The following is a 22822-nucleotide window of genomic DNA, read 5'->3' on the forward strand; positions in this document are numbered from 1 at the left end:
TGAAGAAGAAAATTATACTGAACCAGCCTATATCTCACATTTATTAATTTAGTCATACTGTCTTCACACATAATTATCCATTCTTCCTGAGATATTGGAATAGCTAAGTCTTCCTCCCATTTAATTCTCAATTTATACAGATCTGACTTACTCATCTTACGTTGTAACAAAGTGTACATTTCTGAATAAATCCTTTCTTGCCTCCATCTGTAAGTTTCAAATTTTGTTCGCTTAGGTAACTTTAACTCACGTCCAAAATTATCTAACAACAAAGCAAAAACCTGATAATATGCAAACAATGTATTGACATAATTCCAAATTTTTATTTAAGTCTATTGAATGAAAGAAAAGAACCAGCTTCATAACAGTCTTGATACCTTGCTGTTCCCATGATTTCAATATTGATTGTTCATCGAAAAAGAAAACAATTTATTCTAGTACAATGGAGATTTTACCTTTAGTTCCAACAATCTGGTTCCTATTATTGCCATATCTCCATTACGTGTTTTAGCATGGGTAATAATGATTTTGCAAGAGACAAGGATTCCATTTATAAATCAGTTGATCGACATTTTGTTCAAAAAGCTGGGCCATCTCCATTTTAGCCCATTTGATAGGCCAATCAGTATCAAACATCCTATTAATAAATTTTAACTGGGCTGCTTCATAATAATTTTGAAAATGTGGTTATTGTAATCCCCTAAAGCATATCTCCAAGTCAATTTTTGTAATGACGCTCTTGCCAACTTATCTTTCCACTAAAACAATTGTGTTAAAGCATTTAAATGCTTTAAGAAAATTTTGAAAGTTTACAAGGAATTGATTGAAATAAGTATTGTATTCGCAGAAAGATATTCATTTTTATACAATTTACACGCCCTAATCAAAGTTATTGGTAAGCCTTTCCATCTATTTAGGTCATGTTTAATTTTATTCAATTAAGGGAAATAGTTTAATGTTGACCACAACTATTCCCAAATATTTAATCTTGTCAGACCACCGAAGTTGAGTTTTTTGTTTTCAAGCTGAATAACCCTCCTTTACCGATGCCATAATCTCACTTCTCCCAGTTGACTTTATATCCTGACATTTTACCAAACTCCTCTAATCGCGTTTGCAGATGTCCCAAAGATTGCTCAGGGTGTGTTAAATATACTAAGACATCACCTGCAAACAAATTAATTTTATATTCCTCTTAATTCACTTAATACCTTTGATATTATCATCCTGTCTAATCATTTGAGCCAATGGTTCCATGACCAATGCAAATAAGGCTGGTGTCAAAGGACATCCTTGCCTGGTCGATCTAGTCAATGTAAATGAAGAAGATATTTGCCCATTTGTCACCACCCTAGCCAATGGATTCTTATACAAGGCCTTCACCCAACCAGTAAAGAGTGGTCCCAATTTAAATTTCTCTAATACTTTAATTAAAAAACTCCATTCCACTATCAAACGCTTTTTCATCATCTAGAGCCATTATCATAGGTTGGTTGGGTTGTTCCCGAGGGCACTGATCAAAGAAATCAACTTAACAATATTATCCTCTGAGTACCGGTTTTTAAATAAACCCAGCCTGATCTACATGAACCAACTTCAGCAAAAACTTAGCTAAAACCTTTGCCACTATTTTATAGTCTACATTCAATAATCAGTCAATAAGATCCAACTTTTAATAGATCTCTATCCTTTTTTGGGATTACTGTAATCAGTGCCTTAGAAAACAATTCCAGGAAAGAACCAATTTCAGTAGTCTCCTTCACAACTTCCATTAGTACAGGGAACAATAGGTCAAAGAATCCTTTATAAAATTCAGAAGTAAAACCGTCCTCGCCTGGGGATTTCCCCCCAGGCATAGATTGCAATGCTTCTTTAATTTCCATCTCTTTAAAAGGAATATCTAACTCCTTAATCTCTTTATCTTCCAACGACGGCATATCCAAGTTAGACAAAAATGCATCAATTCGGTACAACTTCAGAAATATACAAATCTTTATAAAATAAATGGAATTCATCATTAATCTCCTGAGGTTTATAAGTAACAATCGCATCTTTTCTAACCGCATTAATGCCATGCCAAAACCTTATGGGCACGTTCGCCTAGCTCATAATAACGTTGTTTAGATTGTTGTAACAATTTCTCAGATTGATACGTTTGTAAAGTATTATACCGTAGCTTTAACTTAGTTAACTGAACTTTTTTTTCATCTTCCATAATGTCCCATTGTACTTCCTTTTCCAATTTATCAATTTTTTTCTCCAAGTCCTGACTCTCTATCAAATACGGTTTCTTAACTTTAGCTGAATAACTGATAATCTAGCCCCTCAAATACTCTTTTAAAGCATCCCATAAAACAAATTTACACTGGACCGACCTTTCATTTATTTGCAATAAAGTTCTTATATGTTCCCGTCTATAGTCAATAAATTCAGGTCGTTTCAACAATGCTGTATTAAATCTCCAACGATATGCTGTTTCAGCCCGATCAGAACCTGTACAAGAAATTAATAATAAAGTGATCAAACAATATCCTACTTTTATATTCCGCTTGAGTAAATCTACCACGTAATTGTGCTGATACTAAAAATAGATCAATTCTGGAGTAAGATTAGTGTCCAGCCGAATAAAAAGAAATATCTTTCTCTGTCGGATTTAACTTCCTGCAAATCTCTACCAAATTCAGCTCTTCCATTACCATTAACAACTGTTTAGCTATTTTTTTTATCCCAATGTTTTTGGAGATTTGTCCAATAAAGGGTCCAAACAACAGTTGAAATCACACCCCCCCCCCACCAAAACATTATCATACGCCTGATTGAAATTCAAAAAAGCTTTTGTCATGAACACCTCATCGTCCACATTAGGTGCATAGACATTCATCAATGTCCAGACCTCTGAAAAAATCTTAGAGTTTGCCACTAACACTCGACCTGCTGTTGCAAAAACTGAATCCAATGTGAAAGATAACTTTTTATGTATTAAAATAGCAACACCTCTTGCTTTGGAATTAAAAGACGATGCTATAACATGCCCAACCCAGTCTCTTTTCAACTTCTGGTGCTCCTTCTCAGTCAAATGTGTTTCTTGCAAAAATGCGATATCAATCTTCATCTTCTTAATATAGGCGAACTCCCGTTTTATTTTAATTGGGTTATTAAGCCCGTTAACATTAAAAGTTGCAAAATTCAAATTAGCCATAAGCCCTAAGTCTCCCCTGGAGTAGCACCCTCCACGGCTCAAAAGTAAAAAGAAAAAACTTCTTAAAATTAATTTTTAAAACCCCAAAATAAAACACAAGAAAAAATCCCTCCCAAAAACTACAACAATATAAACGTAGTACCCCCTCAATTACACGGGAGTGACCAACACCAAAGGTGGCTGACAACTTTGGAAGAGTTGGCAGCTGAGCCACCCTTCCCCCCACCCCCCCACAAACAGAACAAGCAATAATCAAAAGGTACAGTTACATCAAGTATGATCAGCTGCCTCTAAACACGGTTAACATGACCATCATCAATATCAATCTGTTGTCATGTCTCCATCTCTCTTTTCTCAGTCCCTCTTCCAGGAGAGGCCCGATCCTGACCCTGCTTATTAACTGGTAAAGAATTAGCAAAGACAGGAGCCACATGATCATTATCAAAAAACTGAGACTGAAAATTTCCATAAAAAACCTTCAGCACCGCAGGGTAATGAAATGCAAACTTATACCCTTTCAGCCACAAAACATTATTCCTTATGATGTTTAATTAACAGAAAAGTAAACTATTATTTTGAACAATCAATGGACTCTGGTTACGTCTGACATTCTGAACCGCAAGTCTCAAAATTGTCTCTCGGTCTTGGTACCATAAGCACCGGATCAAAACTGATCGAGGAGCTTGGCCAGGATATAGTTTTCATCTGACAACCTCATACAGAACCCACCAGGGGAAGGTAAATAATTCACGTTGAAGGCGCTGCTCATCAGATCATGTGAAATCTCCAGATTCATGCACCTGGACAGCCTAGGGGACAGAACACTATCCGCCCTTATGGACAAAATGCACATGCTGACAGAGGGCCTCAAGCCCTGCCTCATGTTTGAATAGGCATTCCTATAACAGATGCCCGATGACATCCAGCTGCAGCTAGCAGATGCGGATTTCAATGACCGCCCTCCCCCAACCGCAAGGTTTCAGCGAAGGAGGACATCCTCTGACGCACCAAAAAGGAGAAAATAACTGCCATGGATCAGCTGACATGGCCCCAGACAGAGCAGCAGCCCAAAACCAAAACAGGGATCAGCCACACCCTCATAAGCCAGTAGAGGGAGAAAAGGTGCAGTGGTGTTTCTCCCACCAGCGCTGGGGAGCAGAAGCCCATAAATGCATAATGGCTTCGGTGGATGACCACCCAAACAAGACCACGGGCCACTGATTCCTCATCAATAAGGGAAAGAGCTCAACGTCATTACACCAATGCCACTTGAGATCCAAACACGTCCACGCGGGCCCACCACACTGCCATAAAGACCTTCGGCACACGGCGAGTGCCGATACGCCTTAGCGATGGGACCTTCCTCTGGGATTTCACACTGGTCACGGTGGAGAAGCCAACCCTCGGCGCAGACATCCTCCGAGCTCACAATCTGCTTGTGGACCTCAAAGCTAAACGCCTGGTGTGCGCCCAGACATTCCAGCTCGCTGCCACCAGCACACGGAACCAGCAAATGGCCACAGTCACCGCCCCCACCGACAAGTACTGCCGTATTTTGACCGAATTTCCCTCCATCCTCATGCCCCAGTTCACGACCACGATGCCGAGACACGGTGTGCAGCACCACATCTTGTCACAGGACTCCCTCTCCACATGAAAGCCAGATGCCTTTGCCCAGACAAGCTGCAGCTGGCCAAGGAGGAGTTCAATTATCTGGAAGAGCTGGGGATCGTCCACAGGACCAACAGCCCGTGGGCCTTCCCTCTGCACATGGTACCCAAGGCCACAGGGGGCTGGCAACCTTGCGGGGACTACTGGCACCTTTAAGATTCAACTACCCAAGACCGCTACCCAGTCCGCCATATACAGGACTTCAAGGCCAACCTACACAGTGTGTCCATTCTCTCCAACACTGACTTGGTACAAGGCGACCACCAAATCCCCATCCACCATGACGACATCAGGAAGACGGCATCATCATGTGTTTCGGACTCTTCGAGTTCCTGCGCATGCCTTTCAGACTTAAAAACCCAGCGCAGACCTTCCAGCGCCTCATTAATGCAGTGGGCAGAGATCCAGACTTGGTTTTCATCTACCTGGATGACATCCTCATCGCCAGCAGGAACCACCAGGAACACACTACCCACCTACACAACTTCTACTCCCACCTGGCTGACTTTGGCCTCACAGTTACTTAAACAAAAGTTGCTTTTAATTATATTTAAACATGAAAACAGAATCACACTTTAACTATTGACTTAACTAACCAACCTGTGCATCTCAACCTCAGCCAGCCAGTTGCCCTACAGCCAGCCAAGCATCAGGGCAGGCCCCCTAAGGCAAAACCAACACAGAACTTGGGAGCACAGCACACTATCGCTGGTGGGGGGGGGGGGGAGGGATTGTGTGGTGGTACACATCACTGATGGCAGGTGAACTGGCTCCATGTTTTACGGTCACAGAAGCGGAGTAGCCAAGTCAAGATGGTGCTGCTGGGGTTGTCTTTTTCGCCAGCCGCGTCCGCATGTACGTGGGGCAACATCATGACATTGTTTCCAGCATGAGGATGGGACTTCCCTGCAGCCTTACAAGGTGCACTGCAGGAAGTTTCAATAAACAACTGGAGTGCAAACAAGCCCATCGACTACTGGTCTCATCCTTCCCAACTCTGTTTAGCTGCCGCTACAGGGTCAATTTTGATATTTAAGAAAAATTTGGACAGGGACATGGATTGAAGGGGTGTGAAGGGATATAGTCTGGGTGCAGGTCAATGGGGGCTAGGCAGAAAAATTGCTCAGCCACTAGAAGAGCTTGTTTCTGTGCTGTCCAGTTCTATGGCTCTACACCCAACACTAGTCTTGTCTTTCTGTGAAGCATTAGGGTCTGCAATTTCACAGCATTGAGCAGTTGTTTAGATCTGGAAGTTGGACTGATTCCAGCTCCTTGTAACAGCTCCAGAAAGCTTCCCTTGTGGCTGTACAGTGGATACATAGTTATAGCAGCAGTGTCAAATAAAAACTCAAGTGGCTCCATCTGCCGGCCATGTGGCTTCATTACTATCCCAGTCAATAAACTGGAATGAGATGGGCAAGGACACTGCATCAAAACAGATTGTTCTCCCAACACAAGTTGGTGCTACTGTTTATTTTCCACAAAACCACTTCCACCATCTCACACGAAAGGTACAACCTTCTTTCCCTCTCTCCCTTTTATTCTAGCTAGCTTTTTACATGCATTGAGTAAAAATCTGTAAACATCATGATTGAAGTAAAAACACAACGCTGGAGAAACTCAGCAGGTCAAACAATGCACTTTATACAGCAAAGACAAAGATACATAATCAATGTTTTGGGCTTAATCAAGGTATAAGCAAAATGTAGGGTGCCTGCCTACATTTATTTTGCTCATACCTTAATCAAGCCCAAAATGTTGGTTTGTAACTTTATATCTTTAACTTTGCTGGATTCCTGATGTGATCTACCAGGATCGTTGTCTGAAGTGGGTGCAAAATCAGTGAGGACCCCTTCCATCCTGCGCACAGTATCATTCAGCTGCTCCCATCGGGAAAGAGATCCAGGAGTATTGGAGCCAGCACCACCGGGCTGAGTAAGAGATTCTTCCTACAGGCAGCGAGAATGCTGAACGACAAAACGAGCTGCTCGCACTGACCATTGAGACAGTCATATTCTTGAACCAATATTTATTTATTTATATAGATGAATTCTTGTCCTGCGTGTGTATTGTTAGTCTGCATGTACGTGTGTTATGTCTGGTTGTGTGTCCACGTGTTTTGCACCAAGGACTGGAAAACGTTGTTCCATCAGGTTGTACTTGTACAATCAGATGACAATAAACTCAACTTTCTCAAAACCCCTGGCCCTTTCTTATAAATTTCCTAATGGACCATAGCTGATATTTAATGTCTCATTACAAATAAATCATTTCTAGAATAGAGTAACCAGAGAACACAGACTTAAGGCGAATGATCGAAAAAAGTGAGATGAAAGAAATGGTTCTTCAAAAGTCATTCATAAAGGAAACGTGTACCTGTATATAAACCTTTCCATAAAAGGAAGCCAGTATAAAATTTGTCCTTTTGAGTCAGCAGGAAAACAATTGATAAACAATATTGTGAATAAAAATTCCTACACAGGCAAAACTCTCTCCATCATACAACAAACAGCTAAAAGAATTGAAAATGAGGAACTCAAGAAAAACTACAATCACTGATGCCCCTCAAAACTAATCAGCAAACTCCAAGGCCTTCGGCTCAACACCCTACTGTGTAATTGGATCCTAGATTTCCTCACCTCCAGACCAGGTGGATTGGTCAGAACATCTTTTCCACAATCTCTGTCAGTACCAGGAGCACCATAGGGCTGTGTTATTAGCCCCTGCTCTACTCACTTTGCACCCAACCGAGTGTGAGATGCAGCCCAGGACATCACAGGCAAAGCCCTCCCCACCATGGAGAATATTTACAGGGAACGCTGCCGTCAGAGAGCAGCAGTAATCATCAAGGACCCCCACCACCCAGCACATGCTCTGTTCTCACTGCTGTCATCAGGAAAGAGGTATAGATGCCATGCCACTTACACCATCAGGTTCAGGAACAGCTAGCTGCTACTCCTCCACCATCAGACTCCTCAACAACAAACTCAGAGACCCATTTACTTTGTACATTCTTTATTACTGAATTTTTTTCTCTCTGTATTGCAGTTTGTTTAATTTCTCTTTTATACATGTATCTTTTCTTGAGTACTGCCTACAGTTATTGATAAGTAGAAATTCTGCCAGACCCTCAGGAAAATGAATAGCAGGATTATATGTTATGACATTTTAAATGTATAAATTTAAATTTTAAATTTAGACATATTTCAATGGCAACAGGTGATTTCGGCACAAGAGCCTGTGCCATCCAATTATACCCAAATGACCTACAACCCCCAGTATTGTTTTTAAGGGTGGGATGAAACCCAGATGAAATCAACACTGACACAGGGACAATGTACAAACTCCTTACAGATAGAACAGGATTCAATCGCCTGTCCCAATCGCTGGCGCTGTAACAGCATTGCGCTAACCACTACGCCAGGGTTTCCCAAACTGGGTTCTGTGGAAGAAGTGACAGGAGTAATAACGTGATACATGTTATTCTTTAATTTACTTGTTTCTGGGATGGCAGAACACTGTACACTCTACTCCAAGAATAAAAATGAGGCACAGACATCATTTTTAATAATAATATAATAATAACAATTACAGCACGGAAACAGGCCATTAGGCCCTTCTAGTCCGCACCGAACCAAACACCCCTTTCTAATCCCACCTCCCTGCACAATGCCCATAACCCTCCATCTTCCTCTCATCCATATACCTGTCCAACCTTTTCTTAAATAATACAATTGACTCCGCCGCCACTATTTCTCCCGGAAGATCATTCCACACAGCTACCACTCTCTGAGTAAAGAAGTTCCCCCTCATGTTACCTCTAAACCTCTGCCCCTTAATTCTTAACTCATGTCCTCTTGTTTTAATCTTTCCTCCTCTTAACAGAAATAGTCTATCCACATCCACTCTGTCTATCCCTTTCATAATCTTAAATACTTCTATCAAATCCCCTCTCAACCTTCTACGCTCCAAAGAATAAAGACCCAATCTGTCCAATCTCTCCCCATACTCCAGATGCTTAAACCCAGGCAACATTCTGGTAAACCTTCTCTGCACTCTCTCCACTCTGTTTATATCCTTCCTATAATTAGGCGACCAGAACTGCACACAGAACTCCAAATTAGGCCGCACCAACGTCTTATACAATCTCAACATCACCTCCCAACTCCTATATTCCATGCAATGATTGATAAAGGCCAACATACTAAAAGCCTTCTTCACCACCCTATTCACGTGAGAATCCAAATTCTTCTGGTGTGAAGCCAATGAAGGACTTGGCCATAGTTTACTGATATTCCACATGTGCAATGTTATGAATCATGGATCATTGTGTGACAGATTATATATTTTATATTCATGTAAAGATATGTTTTTGGAAGAGATAGATTGTGGGGATTTTAGTGTAGGAAACAAACACTTCACAAAACAGATCTCATTTAAATAAGATAGAGAGGGTGCAGAGATGATTTACTAATATTACAAAGAAAGATTGAGTAGATTAGGTCTTTTTTCATTGGAGCGTAGAAGGTTGAGGGGGATTTGATCGAGGTATTTAAATACCTCGATGAGGGGCATAGATAGAGTAGATGTGAGGGTAGGGGAGATTCAAACTAGAGGTTACAAATTAAAAGTTAAGGCGCAAAAGTTTAAAAGTAACGAGGGGGAACTTCTTCACTCAGTGAGTGGTGGCTGAGTGGAATGACCTTCTGGAAGAGGTGGTCGCAGCAAAGTCAATTTTGTCATTTAAGGAAAGGTTGGATCGGTGTATGGATGAGAGGGGATTGGAGGGTTATGGGCAAAGTGCAGGTAGGTGGGACTAGAGGAGATCACTTAGATCAGTATGGACTAGAGGGGTCGAGATGGCCTGTTTCTGTACCCAAGGAGCTAAAAAAAAGGGAACTGATAAGATCTTACAGGAATTGATTCTGGAGCCAGCAATCTGTTTGGTGGCAGTTTGCTGTTTTAAGAGAGGTTCTGGTTTTTACAAGCAGAGAGAGAAAAAAAAGTGATTCTTTAGAGAGAGAGAGAGTTTTCTGCAGTTGCTTCTGGAGGAGATAGCACCACAAGCTGGTAATTTGTCAAACCACATTTTGAAGATGGTTTCTTGTCCTGCATATGTATTATTTGTCTGTATAGATGTTTGGTTGTGTGTCTGCGTGTTTTGCACCAAGGACCGGAGAACGCTGTTTCTTCGGATTGTACTTGTACAACCATCAGATGGTAATAAACTTGACTTTGGGGATGACAGAGCGGCAGCTTTTCAGCTCCGGTTGTTGTTCCTCCTCCGAATTCCTCCACACTCCTTCACTTTGCTTTTGCATGCTTTCAAAGACTTTCAAGTGAGCTTTTCAAGTTTAGAGGAAGTAGAAAATAGACTAGCAAGAAAAAAAAACAATCAGCTGGAGAAGTGAATCATGGAATTCTGCAGACTGTAGTAAACCCACAAAAATACTGGAGGAACTCAGTAGGTGTCGCAGCGCCTAGAGGAAGTAAAGATATATAATTGACTTCTTGGGCCTGAGCCCTTCAAGGAATGGGCTCAGGCCTGAATCTGCGGAGAAATTCAAGGGGCATCAATGAGAGGAAAATAGATTGGTCAATTAAAAAAAAATTTAGACATACTGCATGGTCCTTTTGGCCCACAGGCTCCTGCCACCCTACTGACCTGCACCCCCACCACGTTTTGGAGGGTGGGAGGAAACTGGAGCACCCAGAGGAAATTCACACAGACACGGGGAGAACATACAAATTCCTTGCGGTCAGCACTGGATTCGAACCTGGATCGCTGGCGCTGTAATAGTGCTGTACTAACAGTGCCGCAGATTTGGGTCACAACCCTTCATCAAAACGGTTCCAACCTGAAACATCGACCATTCTTCTCCCTGTTGCTGCTCGACCCTCCAAATTCCCTCATCGGTTTTTTTTTGTTCCAGATTCCAACATTTGCAGTCTCACGTCTCCAATATACCAGCACTGTGGATCCCAGTTGAAAATCCATCCATGCCCCCAACTCCTTCCATCTCATCCACCTAGATGGTCTCACCCTGAGCCCTTTCAATTCGATTCACAATACCCATTTCCTTTCCCAACCTGTCCCCACAATACCATCTCTTCCCACACCTGACCATAATCCCTCCTTTACATGCAGTTGACTATCTAAATATTTCACTCCTGCAGTACATGCAGTTAATTCTATTTTATATTATTTCTAATGCCACATTTAAAAATGCTACTCTTGATCTCTGTTAACCACAACTAATTTTTATGCTGAATTTATTTTTGAATGTACGAAGAGTTCATTGTAATATTGCACAAGAACAACTTACAGATACAATGAAAGACTTATATGCTGCAACTTCCAAACAAACAATTTAAGTATAATTAATCATTTAAAGCACCATGAAGAGAAAATATGACAAAGGAAGAGATAAAATAAAATATTCTCAGTGGGCTAGTTGCAAAACTACGCTGTGAGAAGAGCAGCCAGATCCCTCATGATCTTGGAGTTGAGATCTTGGAGATGATACTGGGAGTTTCAAGAGCCTGATGGCTGCTGGGGGTGGGGGAGAGAGGAAACTGTTCTTGAACCCTCATATCTGAGATTCTGTATGTGAATAGCAGCAAGAGGAGATGGTGACCAGGAATAATGGGGATCCTTAATGAAGATGTCTGCCTTCTTGAGACAGACATCTTCAATGGATAGGAGGTCATTGCCTGTGATGGACTTTGCTGAATCCCCAATCCTGGGCACTCTAGTTTCCAACCATGACATGATGCATGTCTGTAAAAGTTTGATAGAGTATTTTAGAATACATCACATCTCCTCCAATTCTTTCAACAGTAGAGATATTGGCTGCCTTGAGGAGCTGGCTCCAGGAGCGGACCTCCGAAGTCGATGCCCAGGAACTTGAAGGTACTTGCCCTCTCCACCACCATCCTGGTCCTTCTGCTTCCCCTTCCTGAAGTCCACAGTCAGCTCCTTCACCTTGCTGAAGTTGAGAGCAAGATTGTTGTTCTGGCACTACACAATCAGATTCTCGACCTGCATTCCATATTCTAACTTGTTACCCATTATTCACCCAACATTCACAAATCTGTAAATTTTTCAAATAAACATTGACTAGGTTGTGCTCGAAAGATTAGGCCTAGCTGAGGAATTCCAAGACGCAGACCCTTCAGTACCTGCTGATGCAACTCAGCTTACAATCAACAGGAATCATTCTAGATTCAGCATTTATTAATTAAATTTTGACATACAGGCCCTTCCGACCCACAAGCCCACACTTCCCAATTATACCCAATTAACCTACAACCCCCTTAAGTTTTGAAGGATAGAAGGAAACCCATGCAGACACAGAGAGAACGTATAAACTCCTTACAGACAGCACTAGCTTCGAATCCTGGTCACTGGCACTGTAACTGCTATGGTAACCATGCCGTCCTCTAGAATACATTTGACAAGAAAAAATTCCTCATCCATGATTAGTGATACAACCCTTTACCATTTCAAAACTTTGCTTTTAAATTAGAAAATCATCTTACCTAAATAATAAATTTATCCCGAAGAGAGTGAACATTACTCCAATGTATCCCACAATTCCAATGGCATAGCTCAGTTTGTAAAGTAGAAGAAACCATTTATAAACCAATCTGCAACAAAGAATTACAGCAATAAAAAGAGATGTGCAAGGAAATCAAACCAGAACTGCCTCAGAAAACCCATTGTGAAATGAACTGGAATACACAAACATGATGGAGAAAAACAGCAGGTCAAGCAGCATCTGGAGGAAGTAAAATGTAACCAACCTTTCAGGCCTGGGCCCTTCGTCAAGCTATGACCCTTTACTTCTGATGGATGCTGTGTGACCTGCTGAGTTTCTCCATCATGTTTGTGTATTGTACTTGGCCCCAGCATCTGCAGACTTTCTTGTGAAGTGAACTGGACTCTGTTTACTGGCAGATAGGGTTTTGTGGTCCTGGTGTTGGTGGATTTTCATAAGCCAGAGTGGGAGCAGCCTCATATGGACCCAAGGTGACACAGACCTGGTGGATGAAATGACCCATGGTCTTAATTCTTACTAATTTGAAAACTGAAATATCTCACATTGATCTAATACATCCTCTATACTGAGGCTGAAAGGCTAGAATTTAAAAAAAAATCTCATTGACACTGTCCTTAGAACCATTGGACACTACAGCATCGAAACCTTGGACAGTGCCAGACTATTTATTATTCTCTTAGTCTCACTGACCTGCACCTGGACTATAACCATCCATGCCCACCTCATCAACATACCTATCCAAATGTTTCTTAAATGTCAAAATTGAGCTTGCATTCACCTTAGCTTACAGCTCTCACCACTATCTGCATGAAGAAATTTCCCCGATGGGACAGCACAGTTAACATAGCGATTTAGTGCAACGCTGTTACAGCGCTGTCTGTATTCTCCCCACATCTGCATGGGTTTCCTCCAGGTTCTCCGGTTTCTATTCACCCTTCAAAACATTCAGGGGTTGAAGGTAAATTGGGTGGTACGATCTCGTGGGCTGGAAGGGCCTGTTACCATGCAGTATGACTAAATATATAATTTCCCCTTTTACCCTTAACCTGTCTCACCTATTCTCAAAAGGAAAAATCTTTTTGCATTTACTGTATCTATGTATAACCCTCAATTTATTCCTTTAAAAGTATTCTAGTGATCTTTGGAGTTAAGCAAGAAAGTCTGCAGATGGTTGATAGAATTCAATTTAACCTCCCCGACTCCGCGCGCCCCCCCCCCACCCCAAATCAGTTGGAGAGTGCCCAGACAGAATTTTAAGTGTTTTTGGTGATGCTGCTTGTGGGTGAATTCACAGGATGGCATTTTATCCATCCTGTTGACTCTGTAACATGCAAAGGTTTGTCATTGCACATGATCAGTAATTAATCAATGGCATTTTCCCTGCTGATCTAAAGCAGATCTTCCTTTAACATAGATATTCAAGAGGATTAATGACCAGCAGAGCATTCTATATTTTGTCATGCCCACGAAATCCCAGATACTATTTAACCTTCAAAATAAACCAGCAATGGGTCAAATATGAATCAGATGGGATTGTTTTTCAGTGTTCCATTTTAATGTACAGGTACAATTCTTTTCAAATCACATGCCATACAGAATGTGACATGCTAGGGTAACAGCTCACCACTGCCTGAAGAAGGACAGAAAAGTTGGGCATTACCCCAGAACCCTGTGCCTTCTGCATCACCCCTCCAGTACCAGAATGGAGCAAAAGCAGACAAGGGCAGCCATTCTCAACCCTTTTTTCTGGCTATGGCCCCTTTTAGGACTTGATTCAAAGTTTATGGGCCTCTTCCCTGTGAAACAGTCAAGTTGGTTTCTTCCACACTTTTTCCTACTGACAAATTTATGATTTCATTCCGTGGCCCGTTGCAAATGGCTAGTCAAGACAGCTCCACAAAATGAAGGAGTGTTGAAGATATACAGCACTGAATTAATAGATTGGGATCAAGGATATGAAAAGTTTAGGCTGAGGAATCATTGAAGCAAGTTTAAAAAAAGAGTAGGACACTCATCCCTTCATCATCAGGTACCAGTATTTCAGAATGTTACTCCCACCCCCTCACCTCCATTGATTGTTTTGGCATTAAATCTCCTCCTTGAACACACAATGGCAGACTCTATGGCTTCCTGTGGGTAAAAGTTGAAATTCCTTTCTTCTAATGGCCTGCCCCAGAGCCCTCTGGGATTTAGGCCATCTGTCACTGGGTATTTGTTAGCCTTGTTACACTCCCACTATTCACCACCACTGATTTCATTCAGTTCTTCCAGCTCTCTGGACCCTTAGTTCCCCAGAATTAAAATATTCTGCCATTTTTTGTTCCAGATTATATAATTTCTTCTTTTTCTGATTCCACTAACCTACTCCTTCACATAATTATCAAAGTAAGGGGACTGGAAGACATTTGCAACAGTAACCTGAATTTACATAGCACCCTGCCCCAACTAAGGATGACCAGATGGTTGATAGAATTCAATTTAACCTCCCCGACTCCGCGCCCCCCCCCCCCCCCCCCCCAAATCCACAATAGCACCTTAGCCTGTGGCTGCTTCCCCACTGATATTATACAACCTGGGTGAGCGAAACCCTGTTGAACCAGCAGGTTAGTGAAACGCAAAAGTCTGCAGACGCTGTGATTGCAGTAAAAACACAAATGCTGGAGGAACCCAGCAGGTCTCGCAGCGTCCATCAGAGGTAAAAATGTATGACTAACGTTTTGGGCCAGAGCCTGATCTTTTCCTCAAGGTTGGAATTAAAAAAGAAACAGGCATCTGTATTAAAAGGCTGGGGAACAGGGAAGAATGGGAATGGGAAGAGAACAGACCAACAGACAAAAGGTGTTCATTGGACGATACAAAGACAGGAGAGGGGAAAGGTGATGAGGGGTTGTTTTAGGATCTATGAAAGGAGAGACAGAGGGAAAAGGGAAGAGAAAGAACCAAATTAAAGGAAAAGAGTCAGAGGAAAAGATGGGGGGGGGGGGTGCACTAACAGAAACTGGAGGTCAATGTTAATGCAAGTTATCCCAGGTTCCCAAACAGATTACCTGGGTGTTGTCCTCTCCAGTGGCTTGCGTGTTGCCCGGAAAGTAATAAAGGCTGTGATAACAGAAAATAGCCCCCAGATCACAAGGAACCTCCACCAGTGAAGTTTGGCTGTGAAATACAGGGGCACGACCCACATCTGGAACAATGTCACCAACTGCAGGGGATCAAATATACAGGTTTAGAACCAGACTTTATTGTCATGAACACGTCACGAGGCAACATTACAGGGAAAAATATTGCTACAAATTACACTTTAAAAAAAATAAGTAAATAAATTAGTGCAAAAGAGAGAAACTGAGGTGGTGTGCGTGGTTCATTGTCCATTCAGAAATCTGATGGAGGAGAGGAAGAAGCTGTTTTTATAATGTTGGGTGTTCATCATCAGGTTCCTGTACTTTCTTCCTGATGGTAGCAGTGAGAAGAAGGCATGGCCTGGGTGGTGGGGGTCCTTGAGTATAGAGGCTGCTTTAAGACACCGCCTCTTGTAGATCTCCTCAATGGAGTGAAGTCTAGCGCCCAGGATGTCACAGCCAAGTACATAACCCTCTGGAGTCTCTTTCTATCATGTGCAACCAGTCAGAAGGCTCTCCATAGTACACACTAGAAACTTGCGAGAGTCTTCGGCGACATCCCGAAACTCCTCAAATTCCTCACAAAGTCTAGCCACCAGTGAGCCGTCTTTATCATTTCATTGACATGGAGAGCCCAGGATAGATCTTCAGAGATATTGACACCCAGGAATTTGAAGTTTTTAAACTCTCTCCGTTCCTGAGCCCTCGTTGAGGACTGGTTCAAGCCCTCCTGAATTCCTCCTCCAGAACTTCACAATCATCTCCTTCATTTTGCTAACGTTGAGTGCTCAGTTGTTGGGATACCATCCAGCAGGCTGATCTATATCTATCCTGAATGTGACACCACTCAGTGAGCTGATCTATATCTATCCTGAATGTGACACCACTCAGTGAGCTGATCTATATCTATCCTGAATGTGATCCCACTCAGTGAGCTGATCTATATCTATCCTGAATGTGATCCCACTCAGTGAGCTGATCTATATCTATCCTGAATGTGATCCCACTCAGTGAGCTGATCTATATCTATCCTGAATGTGATCCCACTCAGTGAGCTGATCTTTATCTATCCTGAATGTGATCCCACTCAGTGAGCTGATCTTTATCTATCCTGAATGTGATCCCACTCAGTGAGCTGACCTTTATCTATCCTGAATGTGATCCCACTCAGTGAGCTGATCTATATCTATCCTGAATGTGATCCCACTCAGTGAGCTGATCTATATCTATCCTGAATGTGATCCCACTCAGTGAGCTGATCTTTATCTATCCTGAATGTGATCCCACTCAGTGAGCTGATCTTTATCTATCCTGAATGTGATCCCACTCAGTGAGCTGACCTTTATCTATCCTGAATGTGATCCACTCAGTGAGCTGATCTATATCTATCCTGAATGTGATCCCACTCAGTGAGCTGACCTTTATCTATCCTGAATGTGATCCCCACTCAGTGACTGATCTGTATCTATCCTGAATGTGATCCCACTCAGTGAGCTGACCTTTATCTATCCTGAATGTGATCCCACTCAGTGAGCTGATCTATATCTATCCTGAATGTGATCCCACTCAGTGAGCTGATCTATATCTATCCTGAATGTGATTCGACTCAGTGAGCTGATCTATATCTATCCTGAATGTGATCCCACTCAGTGAGCTGATCTATATCTATCCTGAATGTGATCCCACTCAGTGAGCTGATCTTTATCTATCCTGAATGTGATCCCACTCAGTGAGCTGATCTATATCTATCCTGAATGTGATTCCACTCAGTGAGCTGATCCATATCTATCCTGAATGTGATCCCACTCAGTGAGCTGATCTTTATCTATCCTGAATGTGATCCCACTCAGTGAGCTGATCTATATCTATCCTGAATGTGATCCCACTCAGTGAGCTGATCTATATCTATCCTGAATGTGATCCCACTCAGTGAGCTGATCTATATCTATCCTGAATGTGATCCCACTCAGTGAGCTGATCTTTATCTATCCTGAATGTGATCCCACTCAGTGAGCTGATCTATATCTATCCTGAATGTGATCCCACTCAGTGAGCTGATCTTTATCTATCCAGAATGTGATCCCACTCAGTGAGCTGATCTTTATCTATCCTGAATGTGATCCCACTCAGTGAGCTGATCTATATCTATCCTGAATGTGATCCCACTCAGTGAGCTGATCTTTATCTATCCTGAATGTGATCCCACTCAGTGAGCTGATCTTTATCTATCCTGAATGTGATCCCACTCAGTGAGCTGATCTATATCTATCCTGATGTGATCCCACTCAGTGAGCTGATCTATATCTATCCTGAATGTGATCCCACTCAGTGAGCTGATCTATATCTATCCTGAATGTGATCCCACTCAGTGAGCTGATCTATATCTATCCTGAATGTGATCCCACTCAGTGAGCTGATCTATATCTATCCTGAATGTGATCCCACTCAGTGAGCTGATCTATATCTATCCTGAATGTGATCCCACTCAGTGAGCTGATCTATATCTATCCTGAATGTGATCCCACTCAGTGAGCTGATCTATATCTATCCTGAATGTGATCCCACTCAGTGAGCTGATCTTTATCTATCCTGAATGTGATCCCACTCAGTGAGCTGATCTATATCTATCCTGAATGTGATCCCACTCAGTGAGCTGATCTATATCTATCCTGAATGTGATCCCACTCAGTGAGCTGATCTATATCTATCCTGAATGTGATCCCACTCAGTGAGCTGATCTATATCTATCCTGAATGTGATCCCACTCAGTGAGATGATCTATATCTATCCTGAATGTGATCCCACTCATTGAGCTGATCTTTATCTATCCTGATTGTGATCCCACTCAGTGAGCTGATCTATATCTATCCTGAATGTGATCCCACTCATTGAGCTGATCTTTATCTATCCTGAATGTGATCCCACTCAGTGAGCTGATCTATATCTATCCTGAATGTGATCCCACTCAGTGAGCTGATCTATATCTATCTGAATGTGATTCGACTCAGTGAGCTGATCTTTATCTATCCTGAATGTGATCCCACTCAGTGAGCTGATCTATATCTATCCTGAATGTGATCCCACTCAGTGAGCTGATCTATATCTATCCTGAATGTGATCCCACTCAGTGAGCTGATCTATATCTATCCTGAATGTGATCCCACTCAGTGAGCTGATCTATATCTATCCTGAATGTGATCCCACTCAGTGAGCTGATCTATATCTATCCTGAATGTGATCCCACTCAGTGAGCTGATCTATATCTATCCTGATTGTGATCCCACTCAGTGAGCTGATCTATATCTATCCTGAATGTGATCCCACTCAGTGAGCTGATCTATATCTATCCTGAATGTGATCCCACTCAGTGAGCTGATCTATATCTATCCTGAATGTGATCCACTCAGTGAGCTGATCTTTATCTATTCTGAAAGTGATCCCACTCAGTGAGCTGATCTATATCTATCCTGAATGTGATCCCACTCAGTGAGCTGATCTATATCTATCCTGAATGTGATCCCACTCAGTGAGCAGATCTATATCTATCCTGAATGTGATGCCACTCAGTGAGCTGATCTATATCTATCCTGAATGTGATCCCACTCAGTGAGCTGATCTATATCTATCCTGAATGTGATCCCACTCAGTGAGCTGATCTATATCTATCCTGAATGTGATCCCACTCAGTGAGCTGATCTATATCTATCCTGAATGTGATCCCACTCAGTGAGCTGATCTATATCTATCCTGAATGTGATCCCACTCAGTGAGCTGATCTATATCTATCCTGAATGTGATCCCACTCAGTGAGCTGATCTTTATCTATCCTGAATGTGATCCCACTCAGTGAGCTGACCTTTATCTATCCTGAATGTGATCCCACTCAGTGAGCTGATCTATATCTATCCTGAATGTGATCCCACTCAGTGAGCTGACCTTTATCTATCCTGAATGTGATCCCACTCAGTGAGCTGATCTATATCTATCCTGAATGTGATCCCACTCAGTGAGCTGATCTGTATCTATCCTGAATGTGATCCCACTCAGTGAGCTGATCTGTATCTATCCTGAATGTGATCCCACTCAGTGAGCTGATCTGTATCTATCCTGAATGTGATCCCACTCAGTGAGCTGATCTGTATCTATCCTGAATGTGATCCCACTCAGTTGAGCTGATCTGTATCTATCCTGAATGTGATCCCACTCAGTGAGCTGATCTGTATCTATCCTGAATGTGATCCCACTCAGTGAGCTGATCTGTATCTATCCTGAATGTGATCCCACTCAGTGAGCTGATCTGTATCTATCCTGAATGTGATCCCACTCAGTGAGCTGATCTATATCTATCCTGAATGTGATCCCACTCAGTGAGCTGATCTATATCTATCCTGAATGTGATCCCACTCAGTGAGCTGATCTATATCTATCCTGAATGTGATCCCACTCAGTGAGCTGATCTATATCTATCCTGAATGTGATCCCACTCAGTGAGCTGATCTATATCTATCCTGAATGTGATCCCACTCAGTGAGCTGATCTATATCTATCCTGAATGTGATCCCACTCAGTGAGCTGATCTATATCTATCCTGAATGTGATCCCACTCAGTGAGCTGATCTATATCTATCCTGAATGTGATCCCACTCAGTGAGCTGATCTATATCTATCCTGAATGTGATCCCACTCAGTGAGCTGATCTATATCTATCCTGAATGTGATCCCACTCAGTGAGCTGATCTATATCTATCCTGAATGTGATCCCACTCAGTGAGCTGATCTATATCTATCCTGAATATGATCCCACTCAGTGAGCTGATCTATATCTATCCTGAATGTGATCCCACTCAGTGAGCTGATCTATATCTATCCTGAATGTGATCCCACTCAGTGAGCTGATCTATATCTATCCTGAATGTGATCCCACTCAGTGAGCTGATCTATATCTATCCTGAATGTGATCCCACTCAGTGAGCTGATCTATATCTATCCTGAATGTGATCCCACTCAGTGAGCTGATCTATATCTATCCTGAATGTGATCCCACTCAGTGAGCTGATCTTTATCTATCCTGAATGTGATCCCACTCAGTGAGCTGATCTATATGTATCCTGAATGTGATCCCACTCAGTGAGCTGATCTATATCTATCCTGAATGTGATCCCACGTCAGTGAGCTGATCTATATCTATCCTGAATGTGATCCACTCAGTGAGCTGATCTATATCTATCCTGAATGTGATCCCACTCAGTGAGCTGATCTATATCTATCCTGAATGTGATCCCACTCAGTGAGCTGATCTATATCTATCCTGAATGTGATCCCACTCAGTGAGCTGATCTATATCTATCCTGATTGTGATCCCACTCAGTGAGCTGATCTGTATCTATCCTGAATGTGATCCCACTCAGTGAGCTGATCTATATCTATCCTGAATGTGATCCCACTCAGTGAGCTGATCTGTATCTATCCTGAATGTGATCCCACTCAGTGAGCTGACCTTTATCTATCCTGAATGTGATCCCACTCAGTGAGCTGATCTGTATCTATCCTGAATGTGATCCCACTCAGTGAGCTGACCTTTATCTATCCTGAATGTGATCCCACTCAGTGAGCCTGATCTGTATCTATCCTGAATGTGATCCCACTCAGTGAGCTGACCTTTATCTATCCTGAATGTGATCCCACTCAGTGAGCTGATCTGTATCTATCCTGAATGTGATCCCACTCAGTGAGCTGACCTTTATCTATCCTGAATGTGATCCCACTCAGTGAGCTGATCTGTATCTATCCTGAATGTGATCCCACTCAGTGAGCTGATCTGTATCTATCCTGAATGTGATCCCACTCAGTGAGCTGATCTGTATCTATCCTGAATGTGATCCCACTCAGTGAGCTGATCTATATCTATCCTGAATGTGATCCCACTCAGTGAGCTGATCTATATCTATCCTGAATGTGATCCCACTCAGTGAGCTGATCTTTATCTATCCTGAATGTGATCCCACTCAGTGAGCTGATCTATATCTATCCTGAATGTGATCCCACTCAGTGAGCTGATCTATATCTATCCTGAATGTGATCCCACTCAGTGAGCTGATCTATATCTATCCTGAATGTGATCCCACTCAGTGAGCTGATCTATATCTATCCTGAATGTGATCCCACTCAGTGAGCTGATCTATATCTATCCTGATTGTGATCCCACTCAGTGAGCTGATCTATATCTATCCTGAATGTGATCCCACTCAGTGAGCTGATCTATATCTATCCTGAATGTGATCCCACTCAGTGAGCTGATCTATATCTATCCTGAATGTGATCCCACTCAGTGAGCTGATCTATATCTATCCTGAATGTGATCCCACTCAGTGAGCTGATCTATATCTATCCTGATTGTGATCCCACTCAGTGAGCTGATCTATATCTATCCTGAATGTGATCCCACTCAGTGAGCTGATCTATATCTATCCTGATGTGATCCCACTCAGTGAGCTGATCTATATCTATCCTGAATGTGATCCCACTCAGTGAGCTGACCTTTATCTATCCTGAATGTGATCCCACTCAGTGAGCTGACCTGTATCTATCCTGAATGTGATCCCACTCAGTGAGCTGATCTATATCTATCCTGAATGTGATCCCACTCAGTGAGCTGACCTGTATCTATCCTGAATGTGATCCCACTCAGTGAGCTGATCTATATCTATCCTGAATGTGATCCCACTCAGTGAGCTGATCTGTATCTATCCTGAATGTGATCCCACTCAGTGAGCTGATCTATATCTATCCTGAATGTGATCCCACTCAGTGAGCTGATCTGTATCTATCCTGAATGTGATCCCACTCAGTGAGCTGATCTATATCTATCCTGAATGTGATCCCACTCAGTGAGCTGATCTGTATCTATCCTGAATGTGATCCCACTCAGTGAGCTGATCTATATCTATCCTGAATGTGATCCCCCACAGTGAGCTGATCTATATCTATCCTGAATGTGATCCCACTCAGTCGAGCTGATCTATATCTATCCTGAATGTGATCCACTCAGTGAGCTGATCTGTATCTATCCTGAATGTGATCCCCACTCAGTGAGCTGATCTATATCTATCCTGAATGTGATCCCACTCAGTGAGCGGACCTGTATCTATCCTGCTCAGTCTATCCTGAATGTGATCCCACTCAGGTGAGCTGATCTGTATCTATCCTGTATGTGATCACACTCAGTGAGCTGATCTATTATCTGAGTGGGGATCATTCTGGATTGTTTGGAT

At 42.3% G+C, this 22822-nt stretch overlaps 1 protein-coding gene across 2 annotated transcripts in view; it reads right to left on the bottom strand.

The window, feature by feature from the left end:
* The window catches only part of LOC138739679 (E3 ubiquitin ligase Rnf121), a 92349-nt gene that overhangs the window by 35439 nt on the left and 34088 nt on the right, over positions 1–22822 (bottom strand). Inside the window, exons 4-5 of one of the 2 annotated variants that reach the window (XM_069892230.1) lie at positions 15480–15634; positions 12413–12520 (exon numbers count right to left, since the gene is read on the bottom strand). In XM_069892230.1, the coding sequence (XP_069748331.1) occupies positions 12413–12520; positions 15480–15634 (263 nt within the window). The remainder of the gene's footprint in view (positions 1–12412; positions 12521–15479; positions 15635–22822) is intronic. The other variant, XM_069892231.1, reaches the window with a different exon arrangement.

The sequence above is a fragment of the Narcine bancroftii genome, chromosome 7 (genome assembly GCF_036971445.1).
Source record: "Narcine bancroftii isolate sNarBan1 chromosome 7, sNarBan1.hap1, whole genome shotgun sequence".
In the NCBI taxonomy this organism is placed as follows: domain Eukaryota; kingdom Metazoa; phylum Chordata; class Chondrichthyes; order Torpediniformes; family Narcinidae; genus Narcine; species Narcine bancroftii.